At 35.6% G+C, this 25,587-nt stretch overlaps 1 protein-coding gene across 1 annotated transcript in view; it reads left to right on the top strand.

Annotated features, from left to right (window-relative positions):
- The window catches only part of SRD5A2 (steroid 5 alpha-reductase 2), an 84,656-nt gene that overhangs the window by 45,476 nt on the left and 13,593 nt on the right, over positions 1 to 25,587 (top strand). The window contains exon 2 of the mRNA XM_004451080.4: positions 18,592 to 18,755. Within this exon, the coding sequence (XP_004451137.1) occupies positions 18,592 to 18,755 (164 nt within the window). The remainder of the gene's footprint in view (positions 1 to 18,591; positions 18,756 to 25,587) is intronic.

The raw sequence follows: 25,587 nt of genomic DNA, 5'->3' as shown, positions 1-25,587 counted from the left end.
CATGGATGGTGCAGGTACTTTGTAATAGAGTCTTTCTAATTTGCCTTCTTATTCCTTCTGATATTGCTGTCATATACGTCACTTGTCCAAAAGCTATAATCACACAGTATTTTGCATGTATTATTAGTTTGAATAAACTATTACCTGTTAGATCAATTAAGAATAAGAAAAATGAAATAATTTATTTTGCCTTCACTTATTCATTCTCAAATGCACTTCCTTTCTTTATGTAGACCCAAGTTTGCAATCTATATCATTTTCCTTCTTAGTGAAAAATATCTTTTAGCATTTCCTTCACGGTAGATCTACTGGTGACAAATTCCCTTGATTTTTGTTTGTCTAAGCCAGTCTTTATTTCTTCTTCAGTTTTGGAGGATAATTTCACTGGATTCAGAGTTCTAGATGAGTTTTTTTCCCTTTCTTTCAATATTTTCAATATTTCACTCCACTCTCTTCTTGCTTGTTTAGATTATGAAGAGAAGTCTGATGTAATTCTTATCAAAATAGGTGAAGTTTTTTTTCATCTGACTACTTTCAGGATTTTCTCTTTGTCTTTTATTTTCTGCAGTTTGAATATGATATGCATAGGTTTAAATTTTTATATTAATACTGCTTGATGTTCTCTGGTCCATGATGCTTTCTTCAGCTATGGTTTGATATTTATCATTAATCTGGAAAATTTTCAGTCTTTATTACATCAAATATTTCTTCTGTTCATTTCTCTCTTTCTTTTCCAATTTGTATTTCCATATTGCATATGTTGCATCTTTGCAATTTCCCTAGTTCTTGCAAGTTCCCTAGATATTCTATTCCATTACTTTCATTCATTTTTCTCTTAGCTTTTCTGTTTGAGAAGTTTCTGTTGACATATATTGCCCTTTGGAACTCCATATGAATTTTAAGATGAGTTTTTCCATTTCTGCAAAAAATGCCATTAGGATTTTGGTAGGGTTTACATTGAGCTTTTATATCACTTTGGTAGTACTGTCATCTTAACATCAAGTCTTCCAATTCATGAATACAGGATATCTTTCTATTAATATTTATTCATATCTTCTTTAATTTCTTTCAGAATCTTTTGTAGTTTTCAATATAAAAGTAATGTACCTCCTTGCTTAAATTTATTCTTAAATATTTTATTCTTTTTGATACTATTGTAAATGGAATTGTTTTCTTAGTTTCCTTTTTGGATCGTTCACTGTCAATGTATAGAAATACAACTGAGTTTTGCATGTCAAATAGATATTCTACAACTTCTTTGAATTAAGTTAAATCAATCCATTTTTCATGAATTCTTTAGAGTTTTATACATATAAGATCATGTCAGCTGAGAATAGAGATGGCTTTACTTCCTCCTTTTTAATTTGTATGCTTTTTATTTCTATTTCTATATTTATTGCTAGAACATCCAGGACTATGTTCAGTAGAAGTGATTAAATCAGGCCTCTTGTCTTGTACTGATCTTAGGGGAAAAGCTTTCAATCTTTTGCCATTGTTGTATGTATGTTCATATATGGTTTTTATCATGCTGAGGAAACTCCCCTCTATTCCTAGTTATTGAGTGATTTTTTTTTTAATCATGAAAGGGTGTTGATTGTGTCAAAAACTTTCGCTGCATTAATTGAGATGATCATGTGGTTTTTACCTTTATTTCTTTAGTGTAGTGTATTGCATTGGTTAGTTTACTTATGGTTAATGACCCTTAAATTCCTGAGATAAATCCCTCTTGGTTATGATGTATAATTCTTTTAATATCTTGCTGAGTTTGGTTTGCTAGTATTTTGTCAAGGCTTTTGGATCCATATTCATAAGGATTATTGATTTCCATAGTTTTCTTTTCTTGTGATGTCTTTGTTTGATTTCAGCATCAGAGCAGTGCTGGCTTCAGAATGAATTGGGGGGAGTTCCACCCTTTTCAATTTTTTTTGGAAAAATTTGAGGATTGGTGTTAATTCTACTTTAAATATTTGGTAAAATTCATGAGTGAAGCCATGTGATCCTGGGGTTTTCTTTATTGGAAGGTTTTTGATTATTGTTTTAATCTCTACTTGTTACTCTTTACTCAGATTTTCTATTTCTTCCAGCATCAGTTTTGATAGTTTGTCTGTTTCTAGGAATTTGCCTATTTAATCTAGGTTACCTAGTTTGTTGGCAGTCAATTATTCATATATTTTCTTATAATCCTTTTTATTTCTGTAAGATTGATAGTAATGACCCCATTAAATTGCCTTTTAAATAGGGCTTTTAAGCTTCTTTTTAGATTAATTCTTGATTTGGTGTGTTTCTAACACAGCCCAGTTTTTTCACTTGCTTCAGAAGATGGAGGGATAGGAAACAAATGAGAAGCACACCCTGGCTGTGTACTCAACTCATTTTATTGTACAACAATTCAAATAGGGTTAGGTTCATTAAACTCCAGTACCACATTTCTCCTGCATCAGTTACAAAGACATTTGAGTGAAAGATTATAAGAAAAATATTTATTATACATCTAATTTTGTATTGTGCTGTTGTAAGAATTCTATGACACATTTTTATATTATTAAATCTTCCCCATGCTTATTTTTAAATTGCACTTCTTCAAAACACAAAGTTTAGACTTTCTTACATTTTCCTGGAAAACTGTGCTTTTCTTATATTTATGTTCCATAAAGAAAGGTCTATAATCTTTACATTTTAACAGAGTACTCACACTATTTGAAGGCTATTTTATTAGTATATGTATTTTCCATTTTTTCTTATGTCTTTTAATGATACATTTATTTTTCAAGAGTATATTATTTAATTTCCAAATATTTTTGTTTTCCATTTTCATTTTTGTTATTGAGTTCTAGTTTATTCCTTGGCAGTCTTAAAAGATGCCTTGCATGGTTTTGCTCTTAAAATTTATTAACTCTTTTTTTGTGGCCTAACATATGAACTGTTTTGGAGAATATTCCATGTACACTTGAGAAGAGTGTGTGTTCTGTTATTGCTGAGTGGAGTGTTGTATATATCTATCAGGTAACCAGTTTATAGTGTTGAGTCCTCTGTTTCCTTGTTGATCGTCTCTGTGTTTATCCTATCCATTATTGAAATAGAGGTATTGGAAGTCTCCAACTATTATTGCAAAACTATTTCTCCTTTCAATTCTGTTAATTTTTGCTTCATTTATTTTCAGGCTCTGATTTTAGGTGTGTATTTGTTTATAGTTGTTATGTTTCCTTGGTGGGTTCATCTTTCATCAATATTCAATGTCCTTTGCCTATGTTCACCCTTTGTGACTTAAATTTACATTGTGTTATAATAATACAGCCACCCCAGCTCTCTTTTGGTTATTGTTTGCATGGAATATATTTTTTCATCCTTGTACGTTCTACCTCATGTGTCTTTGTATCTAAAGAGAGTCTCTTCCGTCATCCATGTAGAATCTAAGCTCCTTCTTGATCTATAGGTGGAGAGGACATCATCATCCCAGGGTCTAGGAATGGAGGAATAAAATATGGACTAGAGTGGACACACTGATATTCTACTACAAAACTATTGTGATGTGTAGTAGAAGAAATTTTATCATCGAGATGGAGAAAGTGGCCACAGTAGTTGCTGAGGGCAGGGAGAGGGTAGGAGAGATGTGATGTGGGGGCCATTTTTGGGATTTTGAGTTGTCCTTAATGATATTGCTGGGTCAGATGCTGGACTTTATATATCCTTCCATAATCCACTGAATGTACTGGGGGAGAATGTGAACTACAGGGTAAACTATTATCTGTGTAGTGCAGCAGTGCCCAAAATGTGTTCACCGAGTGTGATGAGTGTGCCACAATGATGAGGAAGGGTGTTGGTGTGGGAGGAGTGGGGTGGGGGGTATACAGGAACCTCTTATATTTTTTAGTGTAACTTTTTTTTATGATGTATATATCTTCAAAAAAATATAATTTACAAAAATGATGTGGTAGGGGGTAGGGAGTGGGATATATGGGAACCTCTTAAGTTTTTTGTTTTTTAATGTTTTTTTAATGTAATCCTTGTGATCTATTAACTTTAATAATAAAATAATAAAAATTAAAAAATAAAGATTACCCACCCCCCAAAAAAAAAAAGTCTCTGGTAGACAGCTGTTTTGCTAATCTTTACCTTCTAACTGGAGAGTTTAATCCATTTAAAATAACTACTGATAATGAAAACTAAATTCTGCCAGTAATTTTTTTTAAGATTTATTTATTTATTTATTTCTCTCCCCCTTCCCCCATTGTCTGCTCTCTGTGTCCTTTCGCTGTGTGTTCTTCTGTGTCCGCTTGCATTCTTGTCAGGCAGCACTGGGAATCTGTGTCTCTTTTTGTTGTGTCATCTTGCTGCATTAGCTCTCTGTGTGTGCCGTGCCACTCCTGCGCGGGCTGCGCTTTTTTCGCACAGGGCGGCTCTCCTTGCGGGGTGCACTCCTTGCATGTGGGGCACCCCTATGCAGGGAACATCCCTACATGGCATAGCACTCCTTGCATTCAGCAGCACTGTGCATGGGCCAGCTCACCACATGGGCTAGGAGGCCCTGGGTACCGAACCCTGGACCTTCCATATGGTAGGTGGATGCTCTATCAGTTGAACCATGTCTGCTTCCCTCTGCCATTAACTTTTTGCTTTCTTTATGTCTTAGATTTTTTTTTATTCCTTAGTTCCCTTATTATTGCCTTTTTTGTATTTAACTGATTTTATATTTAGTGAATCATTTTGATTCTCTTCTTTACTTTTCAATATATTTTTTAAGCTATTTTCTTAGTGGTTTCCTTTGTAATTACAATTAACGTATTAAACTAATAACAACCTAGTTGGAGTAATACTAAGGTTCAATAGTGTACTAACACTCTGCTCCTATACATCTCTGCCCTCCCTTTACTTTGTTATTATCACATATTATATCATATAGGAAAAAAAAGAGGAATTAAAAACTGAAAGTACAATAATACTGGCTTTTGTATTTACCTATGTAGTTACCTTTACCAGTATCCTTTAGTTCTTTATACGGCTTTGAGTTAGTATCTAGTGTCCTCTCGTTCAGTCTGAAGGACTCCCTTTAGCTTTTTTGTGTAGGGAAGATTTTACTAGTAATGAACTCTCTTAGTTTTTGTTTGTCTGGGACTGTCTTAACTTCTCCTTCATTCTTAAAGGATAATTTTTCTGGATATATAATTACTGGTTAGCAGTTTTTTCTTTCAGCCCTTTAAATATGTCATCCCATTGCCTTCTGGCTTCCTTGGTTTCTGATGAGAAATCAGCTGTTAATGTTACTGAGAATCACTTGTGTTTGATGAATTGTTTCTCCCTTGCTGCTTCCAAGATTTTCTCTTTGTCTTTTAACAATTCAACTAACATGTGTCTTGTTGTAGAATTCTTCGAATATATTGTGCTTGGATTTTGTGAGCTTCTTGGATGTATAGATTTATGTCTTGCATTAAATTTGGGAGATTTTCAGCCATTATGTTCTTTCTGCCTTTTTCTTTCTTGCTCCCTTTCTGGCACTCCCATGATGCATATGTTGGTCTGTTTAATAGTGTCCCACAGGTCCCTTAGGTTGTTAATTTTTTTAATTCTCTTTTTCTTTCTGCTCCTTAGACTGGATTTTAATTATCCTATTTCCAAATTTGTTGATTCATTCTTTTGCCTGTTTAAATCCACTGTTGAGCCCCTCTAGTGAATTTTCATTATTATTTTAATGTTCATCTCCAGGATTTCTATTTGGTTGCCTTTTATAATTTCTATCTCTTTACTGATATTCTCATTTTGTTCATACATTGTTTTCCTGATTTCCTTTATTTGTACATGGTTTCCTTTAGCTCTTGGAGCATATTTAAGACAGTTGATCTTAAGTCTTTGTCTAGTAAAGTTTGATGCCTGGACTTCTTCAAGGACAATTTCTGTCAATTTATTTTTTCCCTTTGAATGGATCATACTATCCTGTTTCTTTCAATGCCTTGCCATTATTTTTTGTTGCTGTTGTTGAAAAATGGACCTTCAAATATTATAATATGGTAACTTTGGAAATCAGACTCCCCCTTTCCCCAGGGTTTGCTAGTCTTGATTACTGAATTCTTAACTTGTGTTCAGTAAGTGTTTTGACAGAATTTCTTTGACTTCCTGGAGCTTAAAAAAACACCTCTTCCAGTGTTTGTGGATTGACTCTGGCCTGGAGCATTCATTTAACACTTAGGCAGACCAGTTACAACTCTACCTCAGCCTTCAGTTCCTTCTTGCACTGAGCCTAGAGACCAGTGAGGATCTTTTATGATCTTTTCTGAACATGCATCTGGTCCTGGAAATGCATGTGTTTTCCTAAATCCCCAGGATATATGGGCTTTTGATTATTCTAATTTCTCAAAGAAACTCCTCTCTGGGCTTTTGATCCCTGGCCTTAGGCAGTCTATTATATGTCTCAACCATGGTCATTTGCCCCAGGTGGTGGCAGATTTTTCATTCACCTTACAATGTTTTTGATTAATGCCTGTTCTTCTGCTGCCCTGAGTGTATTCTGAATTAGGTGAAATGGATATGAGTACCTTACATCAGGTAGCCCCCAGCCAGGGTATAACAAATAAATGGAATAATTTGTGAATAAAGTTGTATTAGTCAGGGTTTTCTAGGGAAACTGAACCAATAGGAAATATCTATAATAGTATATTTTATAAAATTGTCTCATGCAACAATGGGAATTCATAAGGGGATGAAAATTCCATAAGGCAAGCTGCAAACCAAGGACTCTGATGAAGGTCCTAGTTGAGTTCCCCAGGAGAAGCTGTCTTTCTGAAATAGAGATGGGAATTCTCTCTCTCAATGCCAAAATCACTTTCTTAAAGGCCTTCAACTGATTGGATGGGACTTCACTCGTTACTGACAGCAATCTCCTCAGTTGATTGTAGATGTAACAAGCCATCTAAGCAACCAACTCATGGATGATTAAAACCCATGCCCTTGTATTACAGTTATCCCAGTGCTTGCTTGGCCAAACAACTGGGCACCATTACCTGGCCAAGTTGACACATTAGCCTGACCATCACAGTCCACTCCTTGTCAACTTGGCAGCCATACACATCACCTTAAATTATAATTATTTTCTAAATAAAAACAATAACAGACATATATGTGTACTGTTGGAGATTTGGATTCAAAGGGTATCAGGAATGAAAGAAAGAGAAAAGAGAGAAGGAAACAGTGACAAAGAAAGAGTGAGAGAAAAAGAACGAGAGAGCTGGGATCAGGGGGTCTGTGAGTAATAACTCCTCAGACCACTTTATTGTTTACAAGGGGCTCTGTATATACCCCAGTGTACATGACAAGAAGTAGGCATACGTAGCCTACATGCCAATAAGCATAAACACATAACCTATGTGTCATCAAGCAGCAACACGTATTAACTATCAGCATTACCCATAGTCTAAGGAATTTTTAAAAAAATCTGTTTTAAGGTACAAAGTCTAAGTGTTCTATTCACTACAAAAGGTACGTGCTCCTCTTTTCTTTCAGCCTTTAACAGCTTCATCCCATTTGCCGGGAACTCTTAATAACCGCATTCCTTAGGTTGCAAGCGTAGCCACGGAGACAGCACTAGCATGGAGACAGCACATCTTTCCTTAAGAGGCCACTATGCCTCAGTTTCCGACAGTGTACATGTTTTTTCTTCTTCTGCCTAACAATACTCAACTCTTCTGCATACATAGAAATGCACTAAATCCCTCCAGATTAGGGTACAAGCCCTTGGGTAATATTCACTCTTAAACTTGACATCCTTAAATCTATGACATGAAACTAATACAACTTATGTCATATGATAAGGGGAAAGGATAGGGAAGAAAACAAAGATATTTGTTTTATGTTCATATACAAACATACTCATAACAAAACAAGAAAGAAATATTTATGACCATTACAGCCCTTGTTTCTGTAACTGGTCATGTGGTTGAAGTTTGTATTTATCACTACTTCTTCCACTGTCCATTCCATGTTCCCTTTTCCCTCAGCAAGCATGTCAGCTGGTCATAGTTCTTTGCCTGGTGGGGTGACCCAAGCCTTCATTCCTGAAGATTCTGGGCCATTGATAGTCCTTCCATTCTTTCTGGATTCTTTTTTTGCCTTTCATATGTCTCACTAAGGATGTACAATATGAAAACTATGTTCAAAAGTCACTTGAAATGTTACTTTATTTTTTGTAGATGGTTGTGTTGGCTTTTGCATATAATTGGATTCATTTGTTTTAGTTTTAGTTTTCAGTGTTAGGATTTGCTCTTTTTTTCATAATTTTATTTTTAAATATGAGAATGCATTTATATGGTCCAAAGACAAAACTATATAAAAAGGGAAAAGTTTCACTCCCATCTCAATTCTTCCTACCCTTTATCCCCCACTCTTCTCATATTCTATAAAGTAAATATTTTAAAAAATTAGTTTCCCATTTGTGGTTTTAGCTGTGTGTGTGTGTTGTTTTTTGGTCAAAAATAAGCAAATATACCCACTTTGGAAAATAGTTTGTCAGTTCCTTAGAATGTTTATTGTAAAGTTACCTATAACCAGGTAACTCAGTTTCTACATATCTACCAAGAGAAATGAACACATACTTTCACATAAAAATTTGAATATGAATGTCCATAACAGCATTATTCACAATCACCAGAAAGTGAAATCAATTGAAATGCTCATCAACAAATGAAGTGATGAACAAAAAGTGGTATATTCATACAATGGATTTGACAATAAAAAGGAATAGGATGCTGATAAATGCTGTAACATAATGAAACTTAAAAAAATTATGATAAATGAAATAAGCCAGACACAAAAGGTCATGCAGTGTATAATTCCATTTATATGGAATATAACAGAATTGATCAATCTGTTCTTTTGGTTTTTGCTGAATTTTGATTCATGGTTTGAAAGACTTTTTTCATTCTGTGTTATAAAAGAGTTCAATCTTGTTTTTGTCTAGTATTTTATAGTTTCATGCTTATATTTAGCGCTTTCATTATTTTGAAGTCTTTTCTGGGGTATGATGTGAGATGTGGATCCAATTCTACCTTTGCTATCTAATTGTCTCAGAACCAGTTGTTTAAAAATCTACTTTTCCCATAATGATTTAGATTCCATTTTTTCCATATGTACTTAGGTCTTTTTATGGATGTTCTATTATTTTATTTTATTCATGCACCAGTATAAAATTGTTTTAATTATGGAAGCTTTATAGTTAGTTTTATATATTGTAGGGTAAGTTTTCTTTTTTCCCCACCCCCACCCTTGTCTCAAGATATGGCTGGCTTGTTTGTTTTTCCATATTAACTATATATATATTTTAAAGATTTATTTATTATTTATTTTTTCCCCTTCCCCACACTCCTACCCCGATTGTCTGTTCTCTGTGTCTATTTGCTGCATCTTCTTTGTCCGCTTCTGTTGTTGTCAGCGGCACAGGAATCTGTGTTTCTTTTCGTTGTGTCATCTTGTTGTGTCAGCTCTCTGTGTGTGTGGCACCATTCCTGGGAAGGCTGCACTTTCTCTCGCACAGGGCAGCTCTCCTTACAGGGTGCACTCCTTGTGCATGGAGCTCCCCTATGCAGGGGACACCCCTTCGTGGCAGGGCACTCCTTGCGCGCATCAGCACTGCACGTGGGCCAGCTCCACATGGGTCAAGGAGGCCTGGGGTTTGAACCGCAGACCTCCCATGTGGTAGACGGACGCCCTAACCACTGGGCCAAGTCTGCCGCCCCCACATTAACTTTAGAGTCATTTGTCACCTCCAGAGTAAAAACCTTATTGATATTTTTATTAGGATAACATTTGCTAATCTAGGGAGAATTAACATCATTGTAAGGTTGAGCTGTATTATCTAAGAGCATCTGTTCATATCTTTTTTTGTGCCCTTTCAAAGTAATTCTCATAGAATTTGCATATTTTCTTTTCAGCTTATATCTAGGTTTTGTATACTCTATTTTAATGTAAATAAGAGCTCATATGTTTTAATTAATTGTTGTTTACATATGTGAAAACTACTGATTTCTTTTATATTGTTCTTTATTGAATTCTCTTCTTCATTGAATGCCTCCAATACTTTCCATTGTCAGAGTCTGTTTGTGTTAGCTAATATCTCCAGTGCAATTTCAAATATAATGTAGATAGCAGGCATCCTTGCCTTTTCCTGACTTAGCAGAAGTGTGTCCATTGTGTTCTGCCATGAAGTAAACTACTGGGTTTGAAACTGACATGTCTGTGTAGATTTGATGTAGATATATCTACAAACATAGACAAACAAAAGTTGAAAGATGGATGGAAAGAGAAGGTTGGAAGTAATGTCAACTCAATGATTCTCTGATCTTTTGTAGCTAGAAGTCAAATGATATCTTTTAGCACTGATGAATAAAGAGGTTGCCCTACACACATATTTATATTTATAAAGGTAAACAGAAAAATATATTAAAATCAACAAAAAATAGGGTAAGGAGAGGTGTGATGGAGATGGGATTAAGTGGAAATATACTAATTTCATCTCTACTTACAGTAGGAAGTAAAAAATAATATGTGAAGAAATAAAGAAAAAATATTTTACCTAAAGTTAAAATTATCAAGGTAATCATCAGAATAAAAATGTAAACCCTTCAAACAATCACAACAAAACAAAAATCAAAGAAAACATAATTCAATGAATTTTTTAAAACTCATGAAAATGCAAAGCATAATATGCCTGAACTAAGACCAAGCAGAACTATCATATCAATATATCAAACAGCTATAACTTGATTGAAAGAAAAGAGTCTCATACTATATCACAAAGAAAAATATAACAATGTATTTATACAAAGGACTTAACTAAAATAAAATGACTTATAATGATGGGAAGTAATGGGCAAGGTGTACCAACAAATGCAAATAAGAAGAAAGCTGGGATTCATGCCTTTAATTTTATACAAGGCTGAACTCTGGGCCAATAATATGAAGTGAGAAAAGAAAAGCATTTTAGAGTGATAAAAGGTAAAAGCCATAGAGAAGATATAGGTATTATGAATATGTTTCTAATAAAATTGGTTAGCCTCTAGAGCAGTGTTTGATAAGTACTCAACAAATGTTATCTATTACTGTTATTGTTGTTGTTATTACTATTATTATTATCCATAAAGGAAGACAAGATTAAACACCTGTAGAAATAGAAGTGAATTAGTAGAAGATTTTTAATCCACCTGTCAGCCTTAAATAAGTTAAGAGAAAAATGACAACATAATTAATAAGGCATTTCTAAATGATACACATTTGAAACACTCTACAGTGAACATAGAGAATACAGTTCTTCAAATGCTTATAGAACATGAAGTATATAACTTCAATGAATTTCAGAAAGCATAGCAAGAACAGACAGATATTTATTATTATAGTAAAATAAAATGAGAAATTAATAAAATCTGAAAGTCCCTGCCAAACAAAATAAAACACCTCTCTAAATCATCTTGTGTCAAAGAAGAAATAAAAACTGAAGTTAAAGAATATTTTGAAAATAACAGTAATGAAAGCATTATATCATAAAACCTTTGGGATGCCGTTAAAACAGTTCTCTGAGGAAAATTCACAACCTTAAGCACCTGTGTTTATTGGTAAACACAAAAGAAATAAAAAGCAATGGATTAATTAAGCATAAATTTGAAGAAGTTAGAAAAAGAACAACATAATAAACTTCATTAAAGTAGAGGGAAATTTGTATTAACCAAAAGCAGAAATTAATTTTTCTGGAGAATCAAAAAAGGGCAAAATGAATTTGAAAGAACACAGAAGAATCATTGAAAAGTGCACCCTGCCCCCAAATCCCGGATAAACCATTAGCTCACCTGAAGAAGTTATAATTTTTGCCTAAGAAATTATAATTTTCCAGATTTCATCAGGATAGCCAGAAGGCATAGAAGATCTAAACAAACCAATTACCATGAAAGAAATAGAGATATTGTTAGTAATATTAACAACCACTTCTCTTGATAATACAATCTCTGATTTCACAAAGAACTTCTACTAAATATTAAAGACTAAGTATTTATAATGCTATTTATATCATCCCAGAGCATGGCCAAAGAAGGGGTTTCCAGATTCTTTTAAGAGAGAAGTATCACACTGATTCCAAAATCTAATGATGTTTGAATAGAAAAGACAAATTTCTCTCCTTTTTTAAAAAAGATTTATTTATTTATTCCCCAACCCCTCTCCCCCCATTGCTTTGCACTTGCTGTCTGCTTTCTGTGTCTATTCACTGTGTGTTCTTCTGTGTCTGTTGTCTTCTCTTTAGACAGCACTGGGAACCGATCCTGGGACCTTCTGGAGTAGGAGAGAGGAGTTCAATCTCTTGTACCACCTCAGTGCCCTGGTCTGCTGTGTCTCCTATTGTCTCTCCTCTGTGTCTCTTTTTGTTATGTCATCTTGCTGTACCAGCTCTCTGTGTGGGCCAGCACTCCTGCACAGGCCAGTTTGTCTTTATCAGGAGGCCCCAGGAATCAAACTTTGGACCTAAGGTAGACAGGAGCCCAATGGTTTGAGCCATATCCACTTCCCCAAATTTCTCTTTTGAATATCAATGCAAAAAATTCTAACTACAATGTTAGCAATCAGAATCTAGTTATTCATTAAAAGGATAATATACCATGACCTGATAAGTTTTATCCCAGGAGTACAAGGTGGGATATATAAACTATTAATATAATTTCCCATATTGGGAAATATAAAAGAAAAAACCATATCATTATTTTCATAGATGTTGAAAAGGCATTTTAACATATTTGCTATGTTATTGATAAAATCTCATATCTTTATCATATCTATCTATTTATTCTCATATCAATGGGCAAAAAATTGAGGTATAGTGAATTGGGAAATGATAATGCAGTCTCATGAAACTGATAAACTATATATGGTTTCTATTTCTTGCTGAACCAGTTTTGTTAGTTTGTGTTTTTCTAAGAGTTTTAAAATTTCATCTTGATTATCTAATTAAGGGCATATGACTGTTAATAGTATTCTTTCATAACCCTTTTTACTCATTTAAGATCAATAGTAATGTTCCCTTGTTTATTCCTGATTTTAGTAATTTGAGTCTTCTTTTATTTTTGGTCAGTCATTCTAATGGTTTGTCAACTTTGTTTATCCTTTCAAGAACCAACTTTTGGCTTTGTTGATTCTCTGTGTTATTTTTCTATTTTCTATTACATTTATCTCTGCTCTAATATTTATTTTCTTTTATTCTGATAGCTTTGTGTTTGGTTTGCCCTTCTTTCCCTGGTTCCTTAAGGTGTACTATTAGGTTATTTATTTGAGATCTTTTTTCTCTTTTTTAATGTAGGCATTTCAGTCATAAATTTCCATCTGAGCAATGATTTCTTGGCATCCTGTAGGTTTTGGTATGTTGTGTTTTCACTTTAATTAGTCTCCAAGTATTTTATAATTTACATTGGGATCTCTTCTTTGACCCATTGGTTGTTAAAAGCATATTGTTTAATTTCTATATCTTTAAGGATTTTCAGTGTCTCTTCTGTTATTGACTATGCTTCATTCTATTGTGGTCAGAGAAGATATTTTGTGTAATTGCAATCCTTTTAAATTTATTGAGACTTGTTTTAAGATCTAATATTTGGTGTCTTGGAGAATGCTCCATATGTACTTGAGAAGAATGTGTGTTCTGTTGTTGAGTGACATATTCTGTAGATGTGTGTTAGACCTATTTGACTTATAATATTGTTCGAGTCCTCTGTTTTCTTGCTGATCTTCTGAGTAGTTGTTCTTTCCTTTAACAAAAGTGGAATATTGAGATCTCCAACTACTATTGTTGAATTGTTTATTTCTCACTTCAAGTTTGTCATTTTTCACTACTTATATTTTTGGACTCTGTTATTAAGTATGTATATGGTTATAGTTGCTATATATTCTTGGTTTATTGGCCCTTTTATCATTTTAGAATTTATATCTGTGTCTCAATTTTTTGTTAATTTTTGTCTTAAAGTCTTTTTGTATGATATTAGTGTGACTGCTCTGGCTCTCTTTTGGATGCCATTTGCATAGTATATCTTTTTTCCTCCCTTTATTTTCAACATATTTGCACTGAAATCTAAGGTGTGTCTCATATATATACTGCATATATCTGGATCATGTTGTCTTTATTCTAAGTCTGTTTTGCTATCTATTGTAGTTTGCTAAAGGGCTGCTGATATAAAGTACTAGAAATGGGTTAGCTTTTATATAGGGGGTTGATTTGGGGGTAAAAGCTTACAGTTCTGAGACTGTAAAATATCTAAATGAAGGCACCATCAGAGGTGCTTTCTCACCAAAGACAGCTGCCGTGTGTTGAAGAAAGATGACTCTGCATCATTGAGGTGATAAAATAATAAAGAATCACTGGATTAAAATGGAGGTGTAAGACCTAGAAGAAGTAAGCATAACAACAGAACACAGAATCTCTTTTGTTTTTACCTTTGAGGGCATTTAATACTCCAATCAAACTTAGGCTTCCTTTCTCATTAAGTGAATAAACATGTAGACAAAAAAAGCAGCAAGGATGTAGAAGAATTGAACAACTCTAATTGTATACAAAATCAACCTAACTGATATTATAGAAAATACATTTAACAATTTCAGAATATGCATTCTTTCCAACTATACATAGACTATTCATTAAGATTAATAACAGAGAGTACCATTTTGTTCTCTTGATTATCAAGAGCTTTCTCTGCCTTAATGCCTTTTGGTGAGCATGAATCACAAATATCTTGGAGTTGCCCTGGATGGTGCTTCAGGGGCAATCACCGGACATTGTTAATCCTCCCAGGGCTCACTGGATGGAATGGGGGAGAGTGTGGGCCATGATGTGGACCAATGACCATGAGGTGCAGAGATACCCAGAGATGTACTTACCAAATGCAATGGATGTGTCATGATGATGGGAGTGAGTGTTGCTGGGGGGGGAGGGGTGCGGTGGGGGTGGTGGGGTCGAATGGGACCTCATATTTTTTTTAATGTAATATTTTTACAAAATCAATAAAAAATAAAAATAAAAAAAACAAAAAAAAAACCAAATATCTTTAAGGTCTGAACCTACTCCAAGAGGACTATCCATGCATCTCTTCCCCAGAATTCCTTGTTACCAACTTTCCAATTCTTTTTCTTTGAAGTCACTGACCATTTGACTAAAACATTAGCAACTGACCATGAATCAGTATAGATTCACATTTCTGGCCACGTCTCACTTGTGATGAAGTGGACAGACAAATCATGTGCAGAAGTTCTGGTCAGTGTGAGGATTTCCTTCCACCACTGTTCTTCTGGACTCTTCTGAGAGGGGCTGTAAATCTGCAGCCACAGACTTTCATGGGGTACAGAACCTTCTGTAAGCCAATCTTGAATCTTTTTATTCTCAATCAGCTGTCTATAAGTAAATATCCATGAAACTATAAACATCAACTTAGGAGGCATACAGAATGAATTGATTTTAAAGAAGTCTGTCTGAGCTACTTGCTGATAAGACGACCTGCTTGAGCTATCTGCATGGTTTCAGTCTCTGATATGCTATTTATGCTTAATGATGTACTGTTGCTACACGTGCCAAATCTTATGACTTGGTGTGTCAGACAACCTCCAGTTTATGGTGTGAAGTACAGAGTTAATGGTTAGTGTGCATTTCTACTGAGATCCAGTAACAATCCAGAAGTTTTTTCTCAAAAGGAGAATAGTTATCTGCAGAGGAGGACAATAGATTTTCTCTAAAATCCTGGAGATTAGCAATGTAATTCCATTGGTGTTTCTCAGAGGCTCCATACAGTATTACTATACAGCATGGGCGCTTTGGGTATCATTGCATCTGCTGGATCACAAGGCCCAAATGGGTGAGCTATTTGAACTAAAGAGCTCCCTTTTGTTTTGGTCCACACTCAAAACTGGCAAACATATGGGGACTATAGTTGTTTTAAAGTAGCACATTCAAAAGTGGAGTATGTTGCCTTGTCTTCAAAATCCAAAAAGACTTGACAAACATTGTACTTCTTTTCTGGTGGCATGCAGTGCAAGCAATTTACTCTTACCTTTGCAGAATTATCTTAATTTGCTTCATATTGAAACCTCACTGAGGTTGTGGGACTGAGAATTTTTGTAGGGTTTATCTTCTACCCTTTAATTTGCTTATATTTTACTATCTAAAGTACTTTCCATTTTTGCTCATCAAATCAAATCAGTGAAGTGGACCAGTGTGATATTTTTGGTATGTTAATATGATCAATATATTTGATGATTATATTATGGCAGAGAGCAGGAGATTTGATGTGACCCCGAGGCAAGACTGTGAAAATGTAGTATTGGCCTTGCCAGATAAAAACAAACTGTATCTGGAAAAACATCCCATATTCATAAACAGAGATAACTTAACATTTTTAAGATGGCAATGTGCCTCAAATTGATCAACAGATCAAGGCAATCTATACCAGAATTCTAGCTGACTTTTCTGTAGAAATTGACAATCTGATTTAAAAGTTCATATGTAATTGCAAGGGATAACAAAATAATCTTGAAAAACGAGAACAAAGTAAGAGGAGTCACACTTTCCAATGTGGAAAAAACCAGTGATAATCAAGAAAATGTGTTATTGGCATAAGGAAAATATATTGATGAATAGAATAGAATTGAGAGTCCAGATAATAAAACACTGTGTCAATAGGCAACTGATCTTTGACAAGTTTACCACACAAACAATAGGGAAAGCACTCATAGTGTTGGGACAACTGGATAGCCATATGCAAAAGAATGAATTTAAATACCTACTTCACACCATATACATAATAAACTCAAAATGGATCAAGTACATAAATATAAGAGTTAAAACTATAAAACTCTTAAACAATAACATAGAGACAAATATTCATGACCTGGGATTTGGCAATGGATTCTTAGGTATGACTCAAAGAGCACAAGCAACGAAAGAAACAATAGATAAATTTAATTTCATAAAAACTAAAAACTTTTATGCATTTGAGGAAATTATCAAGAAAGTGAAAAGACAACCTATAGAATGGAAGAAAATAATTGCAAACCATATATCAAATAAGGGTTTAATATCCAACATATATTAGTACCTTTACAATGCAACAACAAAAAGATTAACAAAAGGCTTGAATAGCTATTTCTCTAAAGAAGATACAGAAATGATCCATAAACATATGAAAAGATGATCAACATCACTAGCCATTAGGAAATGCAAAATAAAACCACAATGAGATACCACTTCACATTCACAAGGATGATTATTATTAAAAAAAAAAACAAAAAAACCACCCAAAACAGAAAATAACATGTGTTGGGAAAGGGGATTTATGGAAAGGGGGAAGTGGGAGTGTTAGTAAAAATAAAAAATAAATACAAATTAAAAAGAATATTTATAATAACATTGTTTATAGTAGCCCCAAATTAGAAATATGCAAACACCCATCAAAGTAAAATAGATGAACCCATGTGAAATATTCATATAAGAAGAATAATATACAGCAAGGAAAATAAAGGAACTACAGCTATATGCAGTCACATGCTTGAGTCTCATAAATATAATGATGAGTTAAAGAAACAAGGTGCGAAAAATACTCCAAGAATCATAGAATATGATTCCATTCATATGGAATTAATCTATATTTTTAAAGATACCAATAATTGTGGTAAAACTTGAAAGAACAAAAGGATGTGGCTATTACAAAAATTAGGACCGTGGTTGCCTCCAGGAGTGGTAGGATTGTGAACACAGGGGGATTCTGGATGATGGAAATGTTTTATTTCTTGACCTGGATAGTGGTTACATGGGTATTTATTTCACAATTATTCATTAAACTCTTCACATATGTTAATGGAGTCTTCTGTATGAATATTATATTGCACCTTCAAAGAAGAGAAATTATGAAGAAGACATCACTTGTGGTCTAGTATTTAGCATTATATTTTAGGCAATTTCTTATTTCGAAAGCATTTATAATTTTAAAGATATACACCTACCATTAAAAGGGTTTCTCTCTTTTCTCCAGGGGTTCTGCAGCCCATATTCTAGGGAATGCTACAATATCAGTATCTAAATCATGTTTAGAAACATGTGGGAAGCACTGTGGGAGCACATATTGTGGTCAAGTAGTTTCTATCAAAATGCAATTCCCTCGACACTTGGGGTAAGACAGTTTCCCCACTTTCCCGTATAAATTAGATTTCACTTCTGGATTTATATAAAGCTTATCTCCAATCTAGGGCTCAAAGATTAACTTACTAACTATTGGATGGGAATGATATTTGCCTCTCGAGGCTTTTGCAGGGAAAAAATAAGATGAGTAACTGGTTGCTACTTGTGAATTTTAATGAAACAAGACAAAAAATGGCAGAAATGCTTGCCCTAGAATCAGATAATGCTCTTTTAGTCCACAGATTTAAGGGGAAATGGTATTTAAAAGTGGGTTTGATGTGGTTATCTTTTTGAAACCTTTGCTCTCACTGATTTTTCCTTCCTTTCTCTCTCACTTCTTTCCTCCCTCCCTCTTTCCCTCTCTCCCTCCCTCACTCCCTTCCTTCCTTCCTTCCTTCCCTCCCCACCCCCATGTATTCCAGGACATTTATTTACTCATTGCTCACTAGAGGGAGGCCTCTTCCAGTTTTACTAATTTTCAGAAGTTTTGCCTTCTGTTTCGGAAATGGATTACTTCAAGGCTACTATCTGATTTACTGTGCTGAATACCCTGAAGAATGGTACACTGATACACGGTTTAGCCTGGGTAAGTAAATCTGACCCTTCTCCCCCATTTCTCTGCTAACATTCCTTTCTACAGTCTAAGTCCCTGCCCTCTCTCTCCACACCACTGAGATAAACCACTAATGAATCTATTCTACCCCTCTGCCACCCCTACCCCAGCCGGCCTTTTCCTTACATAGCTGCTGGAGAGATCTCTAAAAACATATCATGTCATTCTCATTTCAAACAAATGGATTTCTGTTACTCAGAGTGAAATACAAATTCCTTACCACTGCCTGTGAAACTCTAATATTCTTGGTCCTGCCCAATTTTCCAACCCATTCCTGCCTCTTTCTACCTCATTCACTGTGGTCTGGCCTCAATGGCCTTCCTGCTGTGCTGGAAATTGTCAAGTTGTCCTACTCCAGAGCCTTTATACAGACCACTCCCACCACCTGGAGTACTCTGCTTCTGTATTTTCTTGGAGCTTGGTCCCTCACTTTATTTAGGTACCTTCCAATTTGTACCTCCTCAAAGGGACTTTTCCTGTCCACCTTATCTAAAATAGTTGAACTCACTGATTGTGGATTATTTTTTCATTTTCTGCAAGAGTTTCGGAGTTTCGGAAGGTGCAAGGGTTTGTACGTTATTTTGGATCAAACCAAAATATAGGGATTAGCCTTCATTTTTTTCTTCGCATCATATATCACATTCCATCCATAAACTTGATATTTTGGCTCTATCTCCAAAACATGTGCCAACTGGTATAATTCCTCATCAATTTCACTGCTATCATTCTAGTCCAAGTCAAGGATCACTTGCCTGGACTACCACAAGGACCTCTAATTCTAGTCCTTCAAGAGCCTGCTAGCCACAGAGCACTCAGAGTAGATATTTAAGAACACAATTGGGAAGCAGATTTGACTCAACTGATAGAGTGTCTGCCTACCACATGGGAGGCCCAGGGTTCAAACCCAGGGCCTCCTGACCCATGTGGTGAGCTGGCCCACATGCAGTGCTGATGCACGCAAGGAGTGCTGTGCCACACAGGGGAGTCCCCCACGTAGGGGAGCCCCACACGCAAGGATTGCGCCCCATAAGGAGAGCCGTCCTCACAAAACAAGTGCAGCCTGCCCAGGAGTGGGGCTGCACACATGGAGAGTTGACAAAGCAAGATGATGCAACAAAAAGAGACAGATTCTTGGTGTCGCTGACAAGAATCCAAGTGGACATAGAAGAACACACACAGTGAATAGACATAGAGAGCCGCCAAGGGGCGGAGAGGAAGGGGAGAGAAATAAATAAAAAATAAATCTTAAAAAAAAACAAAAAAACCCCCCACAAATGGCTAATGGATTAATTGCATGAATGCTGGTACAACCACACAATGGAGTATTATGCAGCCACAGAAACAAACAATAAGCAAGTAAAACACAAAACCCAGGAAGACTTTTGTGTGTATTTGTGGAAATATCTCCAAGATATATGGTTAGATAAAAATAAATAAAGATGTGAACAGTGTATACTGTATGCCATTTTTTATGTAAGAATGGGATAGAGGGAAAATGTGTGTGTGACTGTGTGTGTGTGTGTGAGAGAGAGAAAGAGAGAACTCAATTAAAAAGTTTACCTATAGGTCTTTGGGTACAGAAAGCAAGGTGGGTGGGCAGGAGAAGAAGCCAAGATTTCCCTTTACTATAGTTTAGTTCTTTGAATTGTGAGGCTTCATTATCTAGTTTAAAAAGAACAAACTAATTTGAAGAAAAGACACCCAAATTGAAAACAAACAAATAAATGTATCTAACTACATATCAAACTACTAACATAACCATATGGGAAAATGATTTATTCCACTTTACAAGAAATGCAGATAATAAACAAGTTAAACACCTTCATGAAGAAATAGGCAAGGCATATCTAGAAAGGGGGCTTTCGGAGGGACAATGGATCTAGTCTCTTTGACAAGTTAATGTCCTGAAAAGGGAAAAAAAAGTGGGGGTCTGGATTAGATTAAAAGAGACTTAGTTAGGACTAATAACAGTGAACTCAGAGGTGGATGAGAATTGTGGTTAATAGTACAAATACAAAAATGTCCTTCTATGAACTAGAACAAATGTGCATCACTATTGCAAGGTGGTAGAAAGTGGAGAAGCATGGGAAAAATACAATTAATGTAACCTATGGATTAGAGTTAGCAACAATACTGTAATATTCTTGTGTCAGTGCCAAAGATGTACTGTATTAACAATAGGGGGTATGGAAAAAATATACCAAATGCATGCCATAGACCATAGTTAGTGGTAGTAGTCTGATGAAATTGTCTCATAGTCTGTAATAAATGTTCACCAACATTATAGTGATTTGGTGGAATGGGAATTCCACACAAGTACATTATTGTTTTGTAAGTTCACAACTTCTCTAATAAAATATATATTTTAAAAAAGAGCCTTACTTAACATAAAGACCAGATATCAGGTGTGGTCCTATATTGGATCCTGGTTTTCACAAACCAGCTGTAAGGGGCATTTGGGTGCAATTTAATTTTTAAATTCTTTTGATTCATTCTTGTGTTCTCCCAGTAGAATGTAAGTTCCATAAGAACAGAAATCTTTTATTATTTTTCCCACTGCTGCATTCTCAGGGTTTAGGACAGTGCTTGGCATATAGTAAACCCTCAATAAATATTAATGGAATGAATAAATATATGAATGATCATCATATGATCCCTGTGAGATAGGTACTGTTAAAATCTACATTTTGAGATAGAAAAAAAATATACAATAGAATTAACATAACCAAAATTTGGTTCTCTGAAAAGATCAGTAAAATTGACAAATCTTTAGCTATACTGACAAAGAAAAGAAGAGAAAGGATAAAAGTAATGTAAATCAGAAATGAAAAGGGGGCATTACTACCAACCCTGCTGACATAGAAAGAACAATAAGAGGATACTATGAACAACTGTATACCAATAAATTAGATAGCTTAGATGAAGTGGAAAAATTATTAGAAACATATTACCTATGTTTACTCAAGAAGAAATAGAATATCTCAACAAATCAATGACTCAGTAATCAAAAACCTCCCAACAAAGAAAAGCCCAGGACCAGATGGCTTCACAGGAAGTTCTACCAAACATTCCAAGAAGATTTAGCTCCAATTCTGCTTAAACTCTCCCAAAAAATTAAGGAAGAGAGAACACTTCCTAATTCATTCTACAAGGCTAACATCACCCTCATACCAATGCCAGATAAGGATACCACAAGAAAAGAAAACTATAGACCAATATTTCTTATTACTATAGATGCAAAAATCCTCAACATAATAAAATACTAGCAAACCAAACCCAACAGCATATTGAAAGAATTATACACAATGATCAAATGAGATTTATCCCTGATATGAAAGATTGGTTCAACATAAGAAAATTAATTAATGTGATAAACCACATAAACAGAATAAAGGAAAAATTCCACATGGTCATCTTAATTGAGCCAGAAAAGGCATTTGACAAAACCTAGCATCTCTTCATGATAAAAACACTTAGAATACTAGGAATAGAAGGAAACTTCTTCAACATGATAAAGGGCATATCTGGAAGTCCACAGCTAACATACTACTTAATGGTGAAAAATTAAAAGCTTTCCCTCTAAAATCCGGAACAAGACAAGGATGTCCACTATCACCAATATTGTTCAACACTGCACTGAAATTCTTGCCAGAGTGGTTAGGCAAGGGAAAGAAACAAAAGGCATCCAGGATGGAAAGGAAGAAGTACAACTTACCCTACTTGCAAATGATATGATGCTATAGACATAAAATCTTGAAAAATCTATAACCAAATTCCTAAATCTAATAAATGAATTCAGTAAAGTGTCAGGGTACAAGATCAACACCCCAAAATCAATGGTGTTTCTATACATAAGCAGTGAAGAAATGGAAGAAGGAACCAAGAAAAGAATTCCATTCACAATAGCAATTAAAAGAATCAAATATCTAGGAATAAATCTAACCAAGAATATAAAGGAATGTACATAGAAAACTACCAAAGAAATGCTAAAATATGGCAGGGGAGGGTCACTGTGCAGGTTGTTGGGGGTGGGAGGATATGTGGGAAAGGGTGCAACTGGGGCATGCTTCTATGCAATATGAATGGGTTCATCTTGTCATAGTGTGTTATCTCAGTGGGTGGAGACGACACAATAAACAAGAAAATGTTAAACTTCCATTCTGGGAAGTCCTCCTGCTTTATCAAATAGAGGGTTAAGAATCTCTCAAATATATAGGCAGTGCCTGTAGCAGTTTAATATGGTTATGAATTCCAAAAATAGATATTAGATTATATTTGGGTCTATCCCTCCACGCATATTAGAGTATATTGGATTTATAGGTTTCACTTTTACTTAATTAAATAATGATTAAGGCTTTGATTGGGCAATGTCGGTAGGATGTTGTGTCCCCACCCCCTTGGTGGGTAGGGACTCACAGAGAAACCACACCACAGAGAAGTGAGTTTTGAGTTTTGAGCTGGAGCCTGGGAAGTGAGCACACAGGAGAAGAACACAGATGAATAGAGATGGCTCCTTAGACAAAGCAGAAGCCTTGGGAAGAGACAGAGCCATTTGCCTGATAGTATACAGCTGGCCTGTGGAGAGAGCACAGTAGCTGAGCCCAGAGAGAAACAAAATCCCAGGAAGAGAGGAACCCAAGAAGCCTGAACTCTTGGCAGATATTGGCAGCCATTTTGCCTGAACATGTGGCAATAGACTTTGGTGAGGGAAGTAATTTGTGCTTTATGGCCTGGTAACTGTAAGCTTCTACCCCAAATAAATACTCTTTGTAAAAGCTAACATATTTCTGATATTTTGCATTAGCACTCCTTTGCCTGCCTAATACAGTGCCTAATAGAAGAAAACATACCAGCATGTCAAGCTCTCAATATTTTTTTATTATCTTTTTTTGAAGATAAATAAATCACACAAAATTTTACATTAAAGAATATAAGAGGTTCCCTTATACCCCACTCCCCCCACCCCCCACTCCTCCCACATTGACAACTTCTTTCATTAGTGTGGTCCATTCACTGCATTTGATGAGTACATTTTGGAGCATTGCTACACAGCATGGATTGTAGTTTATGTTGTAGTTTACACTCTCTCCCAGTCCATTCAGTGGGTTATGGCAGGATACATAATGTTCTGCATCTGTCCCTGCAATATCATTCAGGACAACTCCAAGTCCCAAAAATGCCACAATATCGCCCCTCTTTTTCCTTCTCCCTGCATTCAGTAACTCCAGCAACCACTCTCTCCACATCAATGATATAATTTCTTCCATTGCTAGAGTCACAATAATTCTATAGTAGAATACCAGTAAGTCCACTCTAATCCATATTTTTTTCCTCCATCCTGAGTACCCTGGGATGGCAATTGTCCACTCCACCTCTAAATTGAGAGGGGCTTAGATCCCACATGGCTGATGGATGGAATTCTCCTGCTTGCAGATGTAGACCCTTTGAGTCCCCTGGTGGTTGACCATCCTTACCTCTCTGTTAGCTGATTTGGGTAAGTCCAATGAACTGAAGAGTAGGTGTTGCAGCTCTGCTGAGGTTCAGAGCACAGCTAGCACATAGACAGTCCAGGGATTCAAGTCTTCTGAGCATGCACCAACCCCAGCACCAACCACAGGTTCAGTAAAAGTGACAGAAGAGGCATGCTTAGAGAGGTCACATCTGAGTCCAACTCCATCACACTCAGGAGCACAAATTCCAAAGCAGGGTCAACTGGCAAGGCACTGAACTACAGAGCCATTTATCATGACTGTAAGACCTCAGTGTCTCCATAGCCCTAAGGAGCTCCACTACCTGAGGTTGTATCTACTTTGGCTGTCTCTGAGATCCTCTAAGATTTGCATAAGCATGACACCTCTGATGACCTCCCAATTCACTCTGAAGTCTCTTAGCCATATAAACTCATTTGTCTTTACAGTTTCCCCCTTGTATTCAAGGTCTTTTTCTAGTTGCATCACCAGCTGGTGCTTGGTAGTAACCCTTCAGCACCAGGGAGGCTCATTCCCAGGAGTCATGTCTCATGCTGAGGGGAAGGTAATGCATTTACATGGTGAGTTTGGCTTAGAGAGTGGCTGCATTTGAGCAACATGGAGGTTCTCAGGAGATAACTCTTAGGCACCCTGCAGCTTTGGGCTTAGTTGAAATTTCCAGCACACAGGCTCATAAGCATAGTCATCAGTATCAAGGGCCCATCATTAGACCATACAGAACATATCTAAATACCCTATATGCATGCCCTGGAGAACTCCCTCCCACCCATGAATCCCCCATCAACTACACCCCACATCAGTGCTCCTCCCCTGCAGCCTCTCAATATTAATGCATGTAACTATGACCTTTATTCTTGAAAAATTGAAACTTAGTGGTTACCATAGTTTCTGAGGGGAAGGGAAGGGAAGAATAGGTGGAACATAGGGCATTTTTAGGACATTGGAATTATTCTGCATGATTTTGTAATGACTGATATAGGCCTTTATACACTTTGTCAAAACCTATAAAAGCATACAGTGCAAAGTGTAAACTATAATGTAAACCACTGACCATGGTTAGTAGCAATGCTTCAATATTTGTTCATCATTTGTAACAAATGTACCATCCTCATGTAAGATGTAATTCATAGGGGAAATGTGAGGGGAGGCGGGGTAAAGTACGTGGAATCCTCTATACAATTGATGTGACTTTTCTGTAATCTAAATCTTCTTTGAAAATAAAGTGAAAAAAAAAAGACACTGGGGGAACATACAGAAGAAATTGTAAATATACATATAAAGAACAGATGTTATGGTAATGAAAGGCACAATGCAAT

Source organism: Dasypus novemcinctus, chromosome 17 (genome assembly GCF_030445035.2).
Source record: "Dasypus novemcinctus isolate mDasNov1 chromosome 17, mDasNov1.1.hap2, whole genome shotgun sequence".
NCBI lineage: Eukaryota > Metazoa > Chordata > Mammalia > Cingulata > Dasypodidae > Dasypus > Dasypus novemcinctus.
This window is presented reverse-complemented; position numbering and strand designations above follow the sequence as displayed.